General features: G+C 39.8%; 1 protein-coding gene across 2 annotated transcripts in view; it reads left to right on the plus strand.

Moving 5' to 3' along the window:
* The window catches only part of ASCC3 (activating signal cointegrator 1 complex subunit 3), a 498,380-nt gene that overhangs the window by 45,762 nt on the left and 436,314 nt on the right, over positions 1–16,304 (plus strand). For both annotated transcript variants that reach the window (XM_072141894.1, XM_072141895.1), the window contains exon 5: positions 16,092–16,209. In XM_072141894.1, the coding sequence (XP_071997995.1) occupies positions 16,092–16,209 (118 nt within the window). The remainder of the gene's footprint in view (positions 1–16,091; positions 16,210–16,304) is intronic.

A 16,304-nucleotide genomic window follows, 5' to 3' on the forward strand; every position in this document is an offset into this window, starting at 1 on the left:
CAGATATTTGCCTGTGGCTGAGAAGCAGTGGCCTAGGAAGACCACTTTCTCCTGGCAGTACTGGAGTTTGTCTTTGGAAACTTTGCAACCCTTCTGGAACAGAAAACACATAAGGTCAATAAATGCATCCTGGCAAACAAAAACAGTAGGTCCTCCGCATACTGAAAAGGAGAACATCCAGTAAGGGGCTAGTCTGCCAGTCTACTCCCTGTAGGGCCGTGGGGTATTGGCTGTGTGAGTTTTACCCCCCTTGTGGGAATCTACATCAGGTATACTGGAATATTGAAGTGGTAAAGGCAAATAGGTCCTGGCAATCTTCATGTAGGGGCCCAGAGAGAACATTTGCCAAATCAATAACAGTGAATAATATGTCACTCTCAGGGACTGCTGCCAGTTTGGGCTAGGGACCACTGGGCTTCAGTACACTCATTGGCAGCTTGGAGGTCATGGACCATGCTACATGTATCCAGCTGTTCTTTCCGGGCCTTTTCCTTGACCGGGAATGGGTTAAAATCATCATCGGGCTAGCAGGGGAGAGTTTTACAATGAAAAGCACTAACTCTATTTGGAAGAGGGGGACTGTTCTCGCTGACATCCTTGCCCGTAATCACCCCCCTTGTCCTGCCCTGTTGGGGCCGTCTCCACCACTCACTATAGTAATGTCTCCTCCCCACAGTCGAAACACGCCCACTTGGGTCGGTCGGTTGAGACTTCCGGAAACGTTGTCAATCTGACTTTGCCGTGGTCTGTGAAACTGGTCTCTGTTTCCCTCTGGCTTTCAGTCCCTGTATACATAAGTCTGGTAGAGATGTCTCCAGTCGTTAACACCTTTGGTAACAACCCATTACAAAACAGATGTACACTACACTGTCAGGTCATCAAATCTTCCATTACCGTGTGCGTCTTGCTTTATCTCATCCAGACATATAGGATTCTCTTAACTATCTATAAACTTCTGGCCAGACTCCAACATCTCAACAAAATCCAGGTACACTTAAGTTGGTTTTTAATCAAAAAGGAACAACAGTCAGTCATAGGCTCTGTAATGCAGTCGGGGGGCTCGTTCTTGCTTAGTCTGTTGTGCTGTAAGCGTCAAGGTCAGAACAGAACACACACTGATAACACAGCTCAGGCAGAACCGTAGATTTTTGGAGAACTTCAGCGTCAAGGTCATTTACATGTCTTCAGAAAACAAAACGCAGCTACACAGCCCCCGAGATCTCCCTCTCGTTAACCTCTTAAACACCAGAAAGCAGGTACCAGACACATTGCAACACTTTTTTATAGTAATTTTTCTGCAGTTGTCGGGAACAAATAAATTTTTAACTATCAGAGATGACCATACCCAAACAGACAGGCCCTGTTCAGGCCCTTCAATGGTGCTTCACTGCTACCCACAACCAGCGTTTATGGCTGCCAATAGTAGGGTCATAGGTAATTAACTTTCAGGGACTTGAAGGGAATATAACTTAAAATGGCCGCCACTGAAAAATAAACTGTCTTAAAATGGCGTCTACCGGAAGAGGGGCATGCCCCACTTCCGGTGGATTTGGGGCTGTGTCTAAATGGGGTGTGGAGCACCACACTGACGACAAGTCTCCACCCCATCCGGGTTCTGAATTCCACATACGTCACATGTCCACCCCTCCGGAGTTGAACCGGCGCCATTATAGGGCGGTGGCGCGCCAAGAGGAACGGCGGCCATTTTAGATACATCTTTTTCATTACAATTTTTAACACTTTGTGATTCACATTTTACATATCCGTAAGTCATTTCTGCCCCTTCACTGCCACCTTCTCCTTTCTTGCGCTGACTCTAACAGCCCCTTGTCCTCTAAGGACCCTTTACTACCATCTAAGATGGTCTTCCACAGTGTGGGCTGTAATCTCCCTGACTTCCCTGGCTGTTCTACAAACTTGTACAAGTCTTTTGCATATTTCACATATTTCTTTCCTTCTCTCTGCTCCACTATCTGGGTTGCCATCTGTGCTCCCGGGGGGAGGCTGTGTTCCTTTCTCATGAGACGTAACATTCGGTCTAACTAAATAGAGTACTATGTTGGCGTGGCCACTCGCTCAACACAGCGATCCCCGTTAAATCAAAATCCTTTCCACACGTGCGCCACGGTGTTATTCTGTCCTAACCAATATACAGGCTAACACGGTGGTCTGGTCCCCAACCAGAATAACGGTATCCACTACGGTACTCTATGCAGGTAACTCTCCTAGTGAGAAGTTCCTACTGGGTTATACTCCCCAGCTCGCCTTATTTTAGGCCTAGACACCCGTCATGGCGTATTTCTCTACTCTGACGGCCGATGTCACTAGACATTACTTAGTTACGTCTCTAAATATTCTTTTCCTGATCACAATACAACTTTAAATAACCAGACGGCAACACACAAATTTACTTCACTGTCCAGGCAGAAATTATCAGTGACTGATGGAGCGGGGGTGGTGTTTGAAAACGAAACTAAATCGTCTTCCTTGCTGTGTCACGGTTCTGAGCGTAGCGCTGAGACAAAGAGAGCCCACACCACTCAGACAGTCACCCCGCAGACCCGTAGAGTCCGGAGACTACTACCTCACGCCCTCGGATACACAGATAAGTACTATATATATATTATATACATAGACTTACCGTGTTCCTGTGAGATTGATCAGATCTCCTCCGGGAGCGTCAGGGGTCATCCACCGGGTTTTAGTGCGGGTCCCCGGGGGCTCAGAGGCTCAGGCCACGCCCCCACAGTTGAGCGCCAAATTGTCAGGGTCGTAATCGACAATTAACCGGTCCAGTCAGTCACCTCCAAATTAGATAGAGCAAGTGTGCACGTTTTCAAGATAAAATCTGAGATAAGATTATTCAGGTTTTAATCTTAAGCAAGCTCTTCACTCTAGCTTTCATGACAGCAAGATTGATTTTATTTCCGTGTTTGTAGCTTTTATACAGAAGAGAGAAAGGTGTGGTTATGTGTCATGCAGCATCATAATGGGGAAGGGTTAAGCAAATTTGTCTAGCATCCGATGTGCCCTGGTTGGTCAGTTCCAGTATCTGGGCAGATAATGTCCTGGGCGTTGAGTTTCGATATGAGGGATGAAGCCTTTTTGGAATCAGGAATGTTGTTCTCTTCTTGGATGTAGGGTGTTGGCTGTGTGGATGCCGGCGCCATCTTAAGTAATATATCTGAGCATATTGCTGAGGAGGAAAAACTTTAGTATTTGCCAGCTATATAAAAGTATAAAAATATAAAACTATAGGCTCATATACAAATATTCCCCTTCACACTTGTACATAGGAGACAGTATTATAGTAGTTATTTTCTTTTACGTAGGGGGCAGTATTATAGTAGTGATATTCTTGTACATAGGGGGCAGCATTATAGTAGTTATATTCTTTACGTAGGGGGCAGCATTATAGTAGTTATATTCTTGTACATAGGGGGCAGCATTATAGTAGTGATATTCTTGTACATAGGGGGCAGTATTATAGTAGTGATATTCCTGTAAATAGGGGGCAGTATTATAGTAGTAATATTCTCATACAATCTACATAGGGGGCAGCATTATAGTAGTTATATTCTTGTATATAGGGGACGGGATTATAGTAGTTATATTCTTATACATGGTTTGGGGGTCACCGCAACATGAGGAGCTGTATTGTATGGGGTCACAGCATTAGAAAGGTTGAGAACCACTGGTGTAGAGGTTATGGAGGCATGGAGTAGCTGCACTGTAGAGCGGGAGTTACGACTGCCCCACACCCCAGTAGCCTCTTTGGATCCCTTCTACAGCCTCTCGTCTATGAAGCCAGCGCTGCTGTGCATACGTAGGAGTGCATGCGCATGCTGCACTGGGATATGCATGACTATGAGGAAGCCATCATTCCTTATCATGCAGATATTATCAGAAGATAAAGTAATTGGTTTCCCTGTAATCACATGAAAATTAGTAACTTCAATTGTGAAATGACTTGTTGCAATTTATAAGAAATTGTTGTTAGCATGCACTGTTATGTGTCCATGGAGCAGCAGAAGAAAACTCTTATCAATCAACTATTATTATTGAATTCTGTGTTCCCTTGCTCTGTTTCTTATGCAAGTGCCTTTCATTGCAATTCCACTTGTTGTAATGATGAAAATATAACCACAGAGCAGGAAGTCATCGCTACAGAACAATTTCAAGGGTGCCATTTTTTAAATAATCAATGTTGTTTTTTTTTCAGGGAAATGAAAACGCCAACATATAAAATATTTACTATGGAAATGCATCACAAATTTCTGAAGCTACCTTTATTTACCAATTAACTTCACTCCTTAAGGTCGCAGCCGCTAGTTTCTATGTTAAGCCTCAGCTTTTTTTTTTTTTTTTTTAATTCAATATCTCTTCCTATGGTAATGACTTTTTTACACTTTAGCTTATTTAAAGCTACTATCAAAATGTGCATAACCCTGGGACACATACTTGTAGATCCAGACACAGCGACTGTGGTATTCTTCTTATATTTGTTATCCATAGCCTCCTTCCTTTTAGAATTAACCTTTACGATTATGCTAATGAGGAGCTCTAGTAGGTGTTACCAGAGCCCCTCAGTGCTGCAGAGGTCGCAGGCAGTTTACAATTAGCAGAACATGTAATTTGTAATCTAGCAGCAGCAGGAAGTGCAGAGGGAGAGGAGACCTGCCCAGCTCATTGTAACATCCAGTAAAAAGATGTTACTGGGCAAAAGGAGATATCAGTGACGCCAATTGCAGTTATATTTCATTACATACCAAAAGCAGCAGACCTGGGAGAAACAAGTATAGTCAACAAGAATGCAATACATATTGCACTTCTAGTGGCAAAGAAATGCATTTTACAACATTGGTTAGAATGTACCCACGCTCCTCGCAGCTCCGCTGTTACAGTCCGGCCGGCATTGACAGCTCAGTGCACCGCCGGCATTGCACAGACTATGACGTTGGCAAGCAGCTGACATCATAGTCAGCGGAGCTGCGGGGGAGCGACAGAAAGGTAATATGCTGGACAGGGGAGTGGCAGGTTGGCTATATACTGGGGAGGGGCAGGCTGGCCATATACTGGGGGGTGTCTGGCTGTATATAAGGGGGGGGGCTGGCTGACTATTTACTGGGGAGGGGCTGGCTGGCCATATACTGTTGTTTTATGCTTTATATATTTTGTTTTTTGTTTCCTTTGTTGTGGTGTTATTTGATTTTGGGAACAAAGGGGGGTACATTGTGTACACGCCCCCGATTACCCTAGTTGCAAAAGTTATAATACTGAAACTTTTCTTGAATGAACCTTCACATTCTCACTTATGTATAATATTCAGCCTCTTAGCTATAAGCTCCACACTCTGCTGTGTGGGTGTGTTTAAGATGCACAAGCTCTGGTGTCATTGGTCAGCACCAGGCGCTTGTGATGAGATGACAGGAGGCAGGTTCCGCCCCTCCATCTTACTGATTGTAGGTCTTTTCAGAGCTGGAAACCATGGTCCCTATGGGCTAAAAAAGGTACTAAATGAGGACTGAGAGGCAACATACTTTGAGGAATGATTCCCAGGGACACCTGGAGCAGAATTTTGTTTGTTTGTTTTTTTTTGCTCAGAATGACGTTTTTGCAGAAGGACGAATGAAAAAGTGAAATGGGTGCAAAAAATAACATAAAAATGAACCTACAAGCTTTAGTCTGTGGACCTAGGGAATGTGATAGGGCCCTAAGATTTTATTTTTTTAGCAGTGTATGCAAAATAACATTACAGTAACATGTAGACACATTATTGCAATACTGAAGAGAAAGCAACCGAAAAATTGTGTTCGGTTTTTGGAATTTTCAGTGTCCATCCTCACTGGAGCTAGCCCTCTCAGGGAAGTAGGAAAAAAGATTTAAATGACTAGTGAAGCTAGAGCCCTGCTGTGCGGACTGCTGGTTCAATAAACTATTAATACAAGCTTTTCTTAAAAGAAATCCCAGACAGAATCCCTTAGAGCACAGTTTCAGAACACATTGACACTGTTTCTATTTTGCTTTCCAGAGCTCTATTTTGGGATGCTTCATTTTTGTATGGCATCCCATAAAAAAAACTACAACGAAAAGAAACTATGTATTCAATGTTAGGGTACAATCCTGAGTTGTATATTGCAGTCTTAGCTTAAATATCAGCTGACCTTTTATAATAGTCATATGTACTGATAGGTTCACCTTTGTGTCTGTGATTTAGTTAAAACCAGAAAAAATATGAGCAACTACTTCTGCGTGCTGTGTGTGTGTTGTTTTTTTTAACTGAATGAATCTTCATTGGAAGCTCAGACATTTGTATGAATTTAGCGTTGTAATCAACTACCATGAATGTTTACTGAAAAAATCTTCCCTGTATTGAAATGCATGACTGCATGAATGTTGAAAACGCGTTGCAGTGACAAATACGTTATGGTGAGTTGCCCTATATTGCTGAATGTACACCAGATCAAAATATCACCTTTTTTTGTCTGATATATTTTTATTTCATCTCTGAACCAATACACAAAGTCAACGTAAGGTATGGAATTGCTTTCTTTTAGAGTGTTCTCGGTCTGTTCTAGAAAGTGATAGGTGAGAGAGTAGAGATATAAGTAGGGCTTTATCTGTTGTTCCCGTCTGGTGTTTTATATTGTAGAACACTTTATGAAGTAAACTGCTAAAAGAACATGCTAGCTTGCACTAAACCTGATTTTTATTTGCAACGTTTAATCATCATCTCCAGCTTGTTAGATTTACAGTTACAGTTGTCCGTTTTTTTTATCCAAAAGGTAAAACATCAGACTCAGACAGATTACACCATTTGGGGAATGTCACAAGGCCATTAGAAGTAAATTTATCTTGACTAAAACTATTAAGAAATCAATTGGATTTGTTATCTCGTTCCCCAAGCTGCAGCCCGGTTACGTATCTTGTTGCAGAGTCTCCCTATCACTTTTGTCATGTGAATATATATGCCGTTTATCACACAGAAAATAAGGATAGGCTGATGCCACACGACAAAAAATGTCTTTGATTTTTCTTAGGTGAAAAACATTCCGCATATAGAGCATGAGTTATCTGGAGACGATAAACTAACCCAATTAACAGAGAAGACCTATAACCAGGATTCTGCAGAGGCACTTAGCACTGCGTTACTTGACTTTCTTTGCTTTTGTAACTGATATCTTCTCATTCTAAAATCAGAGTTGAGAACTTTTGTCTCTTTTATTATATCAACGCATTATATTCTGTTCTTGAGATGTAAAATGAAAAATTAGTTTTGCAATTCAAAGGTGATGAGTTTAGTAATAAAATTCTGACAGATATGCGGAAATATAGTATCTGCCATATTGAGGTTATTATTTAAATTCAGCGATGCTATAATGTAAGAGATGCTATAATGTAAGAGAGGTTCTAATTTACTAGTTAAGGTATATATGAATATTTATGGTATGTCTGCAACTACATAGATGAACCAGTGACCTACTTGCACATAATATGTACTCTAAAAGTTTGTGGTCACCCAGACAACATTTGTGTTTTCCATGAAAACTCATACTTTTAGTTTTTAAATCAGTTGCAAAATGATTAGAAAATATAGTCCAGAAACTCAAGGAGAAAATTATTTCAAAAAATAAAAGTTCAAACCTTTCAAACTTTGCTTTCATTAAAGAGAACCCGTCATGCAAAATAACCCCCCTAGACTGAATATATTTTCATAAACTGCCATTAGAGAGCATTGCCTCTATCCCTTCATTGTCCCTCTACATGCCTGTAAACCTAAGCAATGAGGTCCTAAAGCTGTATGCAAATGACCTGTGAAATGTCCAATGAAGCATTAGCATATTCAAGCTGTCCACTCTATTCATGAGTGGGAGGCACAGCCACACCCCCAGTGCATGACTGACAGCCTGTATAATGATGTGAGGCTGTATAATGATGTGCCTCCTGGTGCTGGCGGCCACGCCCCCTGCAGCCTGTGTGTGCATGTGTGTGTGTTTAGGAGAGATACAGCAGCTCCAGGCAGCCATGTTACAGCAGAACATGTCAGATTCATGTGTAGCTGCTGTCTGTGTCTCTCACCTGTATATTAGGAGGATGCAGCATGTCAGCAGATGCAGCACACACACTAGCCATGCTTTACTATACATTACACACAGACCTGAGCAGGGGGAGGAGAGGGGAGGGGTAACAGGGGTGACATCACTGCCTCTGACCAGCCTCATTTACATGATAAAAAATAGATGATTTTACAATGAATAATGTATGAAATAACTAGATAAAGGCTGGGATGGGATCCTTGTGAGCTGCTCCAACAGGTAGTAGTGACAGGACAAGTGACACAGACCTGATGACAGGTGTCCTTTAAATAATGCTCCCTTTACTGCAATTACAGCATTGCAGACCTTTGGCATTCTAGCTGTTAATTTGCTGAAGAAATGTCACTCCATACTTACAGAAGCCCATCCCATGAGTTGGATTGGCTTTGATGGGCACTTATTGCTTACCATGCGGTCAAGCTGCTCCCACAATAGCTCAATGCAGTTGAGGTCTGGTAACTGGACTGGCCACACCATTACAGATAGAATACCAACTGCCTGCTATTTCCCTAAATAGTTCATGTGTACTAGGTGCGCATTGTTCTGTTGTAGAATGAAATTGGCTCCAATCAAGTACTGTCCACAGGGTATAGCATGCCATTACAAAATGGAGTGATAACCTTCTTTATTCAAAATCCATTTGACCTTGTACAAATCTCCCACTTTTCCAGCACCGAAGCAACCCCAGACCATCACATTTCCTCCTCCATGCTTGTCAGGCATCTTCCAGCATGTTTTCAGTTATTATGCGTCTCAAAACTGTTCTCAAACACAACAAACTTAGATTTGTCTGCCCATTCATCTGTCTTTTCCAATCTTCCTCTGTCCAATGTCTGTCTTCTTTTGCCCATATAAATCTTTTCCTTTTATTAACCAGTCTCAGATATTACTTTTTCCTTGCGACTCTGTCCTGAAGGCCAGCATCCTGGAGTCGCCTCTTCATTGTAGAGGTTGACACTGGCATTTGGCAGGTACTATTAAATGAAGCTGCCAGTTGAGGGCCTTTGAGGCATCAGTTTCTCAAACTATAGACTCTGATGTACTTTTCTTTTTCCTTAGTTGTGCAGCAGGACCTCCCACTTCTCTTTCTACTCTAATTAGAGTCTGTTTGTGCACACCATTGTAGGAAATCTTCAGTGTCTTGGCAGTTTGTTCCATGGAATGGCCTTAATTTCTAAAAACAAGTACAGGCTGTAAAGTTTCACATGAGTTTTCTGGACATTGTGAGAGTTTGATAGAACAAACAAATGCAATTTTCCAGAGGATTAAGCAGCTCAAAGGAAGGTCAGTTCTATAGCTTCTCTAATCAGCCAAACAGTTTTCAGCTGTGCTAGGATACAAGCACAGTGCTTGTGCTTGAACAAGTGTTTTTAAGGTATTTGCAAGTATCCATTAGCCTTCTCACACAGTTAGCAAACACAATGGGGGGATTTAACAATGTGTCTCAGGTTCACCCAGTTTCTAGTTGGCAAACACTAGTCTTTTGCTTGCCTGATTTAACACCGTGATGATGAATTATGTTGCAGTATAAGACTGTCGGTTTCTACTTTAGACCTACTTTTAGGTGATCTAAACTGTGCACCAGAATTGTGGGCGCACGGACAATTTCCTGCAAGCCACGCATGTTATTCGGACAAGTCTGAAAAGTGCCAAAAAAGTCTAAAAGCATTGATACCTGTGGTCAAGGCATTTTAGACAGTGTTTTTGGTGCAAAACCAGCAGAATTGTGGCGCAAGTGCTTTATAAATCCCCCCCCCCCCCCCAATGTACCATTAAACAACAGGATTGGTGGTTGTTGGAAATGGACCTATATGCACCTATGTAGATAATGCATTAAAACCCAGACATTTGCAGCTAGAATAGTGATTTACCACATTAACAATGTAAAAAGTATATTAATTACTCATTTAATGTAAGCGTCATTGAAATCAAATGTCTTTTTCCTTTAAAAATTAGAAAATTTCTAAGTGACCCCAAACTTCTGATCAATTGTGTAATTTTGAGAACAATTAATGCAATGTAATGCAATATCAAAAAAGGAAATCACATGACAAATACCTTGTGTTGTACTCAATCAACAAAATGTATATTTAATGAGTAAAACAAAACATTATAGAATTAAAGTAACCAAAAATTACTAAAATGTTCATGTATTAAAATATGAATAGATTATTTCATGAGCCTGTTTCAGGATAATTTCAGGCCCTCCCATTACCTTTTTTTGTTATTACTTTACACCGACTATTATAAAAATAAGAAATTCTAAACAAATATATAAAACATCAAAATGATTTAACCCCTTAGGGTTTTATTTTTCCATGTAAAGAGCTCTGTTTGGGCTTTTTTTTTTGCGTAACAAATTGAACTTTATAGTGATGGTATTTATTATTCCATGCCTGTATTGGGAAGCGGGAAAAAATTCAGAATGCAGTGAAAATGATGAAAAACCGCATTTGCGCCGTTTTCTTGTGGGCTTGGATTTTACAGCTTTCATTGAGCACCTCAAATCACATGTCTATTTTATTCTTTGGTTCAGTACGATCTTGAGAATACCAAATTTGTACAGGTTTTATGTTTTTATACATTTAAAAAAATTAAAACCTTCTGTACAAAAAAAAAATTCTTCATTTTGCCATCTTCTGGCACTAATAACTTTTTCATACTTCAGTGCACGCAGCTGTGGGTGGTGTCATTTTTGCGACTTTTTATGAAGTTTTTAATGCTTTCTTTTTGAGGACTGTATGGGCTTTTGATCACTTTTTATAGTATTTTTTATTATTTTCAAAATGGCAAAAAAGTGGCATTTTCGACTTTGGGCGCCAATTTCCGTTACAGGGTTAAACGCTGGGAAAATTTGCTAATATATTTTTATAGATCGGACATTTTGGGACGCGTCGATACTTAATGTGTTTATGATTTTTACTGTTTATATTTATATCAGTTCTAGGGAAAGGGGGGTGATTTAAACTTTTACTTTTTTTTGCTATTTTTTCATATCTTTTTTTACCATTATTTTAGATCCTCCAGGGTAATTTAACCCTGCAAGGTCCGATTGCTAATACTGCTGTATTGCAGTATATACCTATTTTATTATGATTTTTAATAGCCTGCTCTCTGCTGGTTGATTATAAATCATTGCACCTGGCAAGCCTACGAGTCTCAATGAGACTCTAGGCTGCCATAGCAACCGATCGCCACCCTCCGATGACGATCCAGGGAGCGGCGATCGGGCATCCAAAATGGCAGCCGGCATTTAACAGTAAATTAGGTGCCGCGGCAGTGACAGGCGGGTGTTGGCTGTTTTATACAGCCGTTACCCGCTGTGTATGGAGAGAGCTCAGCTCGTGAGCTCTCTCCATACACCCCTTACCGCGCGAGGACGATATAGTTCGTTCTCGGTTGAAAAGGTGTTAATGGCCAGACTCTGTAAAAGTATACATGCTTTGACATAAGTAGTTTGAGATATTTGATCCTACCACAGTATTTATTTGCTTTTTTATTTTGTTTTTGTTTGTATCTGATACATTTAAATCAGTAAAATCAATATCTTGCTGTATTGTCTCACGTATTTGACTATTTTATGGCATTGGCATCAATTTATATATCGGAGAGACTGACTTATTGCTCGTCATTAAGTGATGGCTATATTTTGGCATTTCTAAAATACTGAGTCATTTGTATTCTGCAGAGCGGTACCTGATTTTGCATCCAGTGTTACATGTTTGAGGATACCGGGAGTGGGCTCCATCCCCCTTTTCTGTTTCTCAAGTCCAATATTTGTCTGTCAATTCCTGGCTTTGACACAACAATAAATTGTAGCTGGTTTCACTAATATTCAATTTGCATTGGTGTCTGTTTTTTTTATACTACAGATGTGACATAGTGGCTTAAAATGCCCATTTAAGTCTGTTCAAGTTTCTATCATTTTGACATCAAAGCTAGCAGATAATTTCAGACTGTGCTGGATTGGAGGGTATGCATTCATACAACTGTAGATGCCGGCTTGTCCTTCTTATTGATGTCTAACGGGAGAGAGGAGCTCAGTGTTCCTGGGCCGCAGAGATGTACATTCTGGAGTCTACAGGGAGTCAAGTGTTTTAAGGAATCTCACAGTTCTTGGTGCCAAAATAGGGTTACAGTCAAATCTGTTTACGCTCTTTAGGGTTTATTACTTTGTTGTCCATGTTAATGTGGTGCCAGCATGCCACATAGTTCAAAACATTGCTTGTTGTGTATTATAAAGATTTTATTTTTATTATTTTCCTTAGTGCAAATAGAAGTTAATTGACAAAAAACCTTGACAAAGATATTGTTGCAAAATTGTTATAACTCATAACCAATGCATGTGTGCTTTAAAGGGGTATTCCCATTTTGGCAAATTAATGTTATTGTTTGTATGATGAAAAATGATTCAACTTTCCAATATACTTTCTGTATCAATTTCTTTAATTTTCTAGATCTCTGACTGTTGTCCTTCTATGGAAAGGTTTACCTTTGCTTCCAGTGCGTAGAAATATGACCATGTTTACACTAATGAAGCTTTCTTTAGAAGGACAGCAATACGCAGTCTAAAAATACATGAGGAATTGATACAGAAAATATATTGTAAAATTGTCTAGCTTTTCATTCTTCAAACAACAACATTTATTTGCTAAAAGAGCTAAGAGTTAAGAGTTTTTTTTTCTCCCTTCAAGACCATCACACAAAACCCCTAGATGTCGACACCCTTCTAAAAGTGTGACTAGGTAGATAAACCTGAAGTTTGATATCTTTGTTAAATAAAGGATGTTGTGTTAGTAAGGCTGGGTTCACACTACCCTTTAAACTTCTGTTCCTTACCTCCGGAAAGAACAGAGGTTTAACGGATCTGTTAAAAATCCGTTTGTCATAAATGTAAATTTGACATTGACATCAATAGGATTTTTAATCGATACGTTAATCCTCCATTTTTTTTTACAGCGGTAAAGAACTGATATTTGATCGTTAGTATGAACTTTCCCTAAGACATTTGCTTTTTACATTTTAAACTGTTCAAGATATATGTCCCATATATCTGTAGAGAGCTTGATGCCTCTCACTCTAACCTTTTAGACCTTGTACATTTATGACCAATTTTGTTTATAATGGCTTTGTGCAGTGCTTTGTTCAGCATTTGCTGATTTGTCCATTTCATTTACGTCAGTGTTCATTCAGCAAATATTTTTAGTTACTTGTCAGCCTTTTATAAAACATAGTAACCAAACTGAACAGTATGCATCTATCTCAATTGTCCATCTGATAAGAGATTCATAATTGGAATGCTTTTAGGTTCAGTGCATCTATAAAAACAGCAAATAACACATCTGATTGACTGTAGTGCCGTGGGTACTGCCTGTTCTCCCCATAATTGGGGATATTTATTTCATAATTGGTTATATTGGAGGTCGCAGAGTAGAGTTGACATGTAATTTACCTGTTTAATGTAAATGTAGGTAGAACGGAGCAGGTTTTTGTAAATGAGCTCTGTGCTCCGGCATCTCTTGCTTTCAGTAATTTCCTATGATTCTTAATATTAGCAGCTCCTTTTTAAAAGTTAGTTTGTGTATGTGAATGTTTTATGTTGATTTTATGCACACAGAGACAAACATTTACTAAACCTTTCACTAGCTAGACTGTGTATGCAGTCACAAAAGGTTCCAAGTGTATTACTGTGTTACATGCTGTATGATATATTTGGTGGCAAGATAGGCACTTTACCGAAACTCCAAAAAGGAGTATTCAGAGAAAATTTCCACAGCCAGCTCGTGAGGGCTTGGAAAAATCCTCACCAGTTGGACCTGGAAATTTTCTCTGAGTATTACCTTTTGGAGTTTCGTTAAAGTGCCTGGCTTGCCACCAAATATATCATGTGTCATTGTGTGACCTTAGCAGTAAGGCGCACCGTGCTTAAGCAGGAGAAACCGATACAGGGGGCTGGTTAGCTGGAATTTGTATATGTCATTATAAATCTAATCAGGGCTGTGGAGTCGTAGAGTCAGAATCGGTGACCATTTCTTTTGGAGTCAGAATTGTGATAGAATGGACCGAATCTGACTGTAAAAAATGTGTACATTTTGATCAGTGCAGTATGTGCTGAGTATTTTTTTTTTAATAAGAATTTGGAAAAATTGTCTAAGGATATCTAAGGATTTAGCAGCACCAAATGCCACCCCTGAAATTATAAATGCCATAGTACAGCAATAAATACCAATCCATCATCCAAATACTACTTCCAGAGCAGACTATAGTATTTGACACCCCAGAACACCGAGCACACCGATAATAATGGAGAAACCCCTGAGTAGACAATAATACTGAAGACCCAAGAGCAGACAACTACTAATAATGGAGACAAATAAATAAAATCCTCTCCTTCCCTGGCTGCTCATCTGCTCTGTGCACTACACTGAAGCTTCTCCTCTCCTTCATGTGCAAGTACCCAGAAGCAGTGTAAATATAGATGATAAGTACTTACCAATTCTGGGTCCTTTCCTGCTTCTGCTCTTGGTTCTGTCATTGATGCACTCAGTCCCTAAAAGGTTCGCCATCACTGGTCTAGGGGATGCAGGGGGGAGGACTAATTTTTAGACATTTTTATGGAACTTTATTAATGAAATATTAATTTTGTAATCGTGCCGGAGGAGCTCATGTGGGCGGCGACCCGATCGCATCTCGCCCTCCCCAGCTTTTAATTTATGCACGCCCCTGCTTCAAGCCTGCTCCAGGCCGGGGAATTACGATCCGGCTGGTGACATCAGAGCCGGGCCATGGAGAGAGATGTGCATATTCTTTCTCTTAGCTCCCCGGCTGTGAGGAGGCTTGCAGCGGGGGGCGTGCATAAATTAAAAGCCAGGGAAGCAAAGAGGCGATTGGACCCCATCAGCTTGTGCGCCTTCAGCTCTTTTACAAAGTTAATATTTCATTAATAATATTTTTATTTTTATATGTACAGAGCTGTAGAAGGTCTTGTTTTCTGCATAACAAATTGTACTTCCTAGTGGTGGTATTTTATATTCCATGCCGTGTACAGTGAAGAAGACATACAATTCAAGAAACCGCTAATTTCCATTCCTGAGGGCTCTGTTTTTGCGTCTTTCACTGTGCATCTCTAATTTATTCTTTGGTTTGGTACAATCGCAGGGATACCAAACTTATATAGGTTTTATTAGGTGTTAATAGATATATATATATATTTTATATATGTAATGGAAAATGTTGCTTTTTCTTCCAATGATACCCAGCCATCATTCTATTGGAAGCAGTACGGCTTGAGTGTATGTGTGTCATTGGTACAGTAAACTGTTTACATCGGTAATTACGTTAGAAGTAAGAAGAAAAACAATTATCTTGTCTAAATTGCACAATAAGGTAATATTATCAGCCCAGTACATGTTTGGCCACTGGCTCACCCATCAGTCACATTATAAAACCATTAACTTATGATTGCTTTTATTATTAGAAAAAGGTTGGTTAGGCCAAGAGTAAAGACTTTAGAAACATTTATCAAAAATAAAGCTCTCCTATGGCAATCACAAAAATCTAAAAGGTTTTTAAACATCACTAATGACAGAGCCTAAATATGGCTTGGTCCTGAAGAGGCTAATATAACTGCAAAACCAGTTTTTTTTCGTCTGTATAAAATTGTGATGTATGTGAAGCAAGTACAATAAAAATCCTTTAATTCTTTCATAATCTTAAAATATTTCAGCTTCTGTGATCCGACATTGGAAATCTGTTTCCAAAATCTGAAGCCTTTCTCCATGCTTTAGACATTGTAGAAATTGTACAAAGATGTGAAGCAGACTGTAAGCCGTTCTCAGATCATTCTCATCCCCATAAACCGTTTTGTTTTTGTTTTTTTGCTTCTAACAATCGCTAATAGTCACTTTTCTATTCTTCTCTATATGCAAGTAAATCCAATGTATTTGGATACGGTTCCTGTTATAGTGATGGTTTATCCATATTCCTTTTTTGCAGCTCTTTGAACTCCTTGGACCTGAAGGATTTGCAGCAATAGAAATTCTCCTGCAACAGAGGCAAAAAATAGTGGCTAAATCTGTTAACTGGCAAAATGATAAGCAATACAGTTTTCCAGGTAAGAAAGATATATTCAAATGTGAGGATCTCATAGTTTTTTGAATCATAAAGGGTATAAAATAATAAATACTCAGCCATGAAATGTCTCCGTGC

The sequence above is a fragment of the Engystomops pustulosus genome, chromosome 3 (genome assembly GCF_040894005.1).
Source record: "Engystomops pustulosus chromosome 3, aEngPut4.maternal, whole genome shotgun sequence".
In the NCBI taxonomy this organism is placed as follows: Eukaryota; Metazoa; Chordata; class Amphibia; order Anura; family Leptodactylidae; genus Engystomops; species Engystomops pustulosus.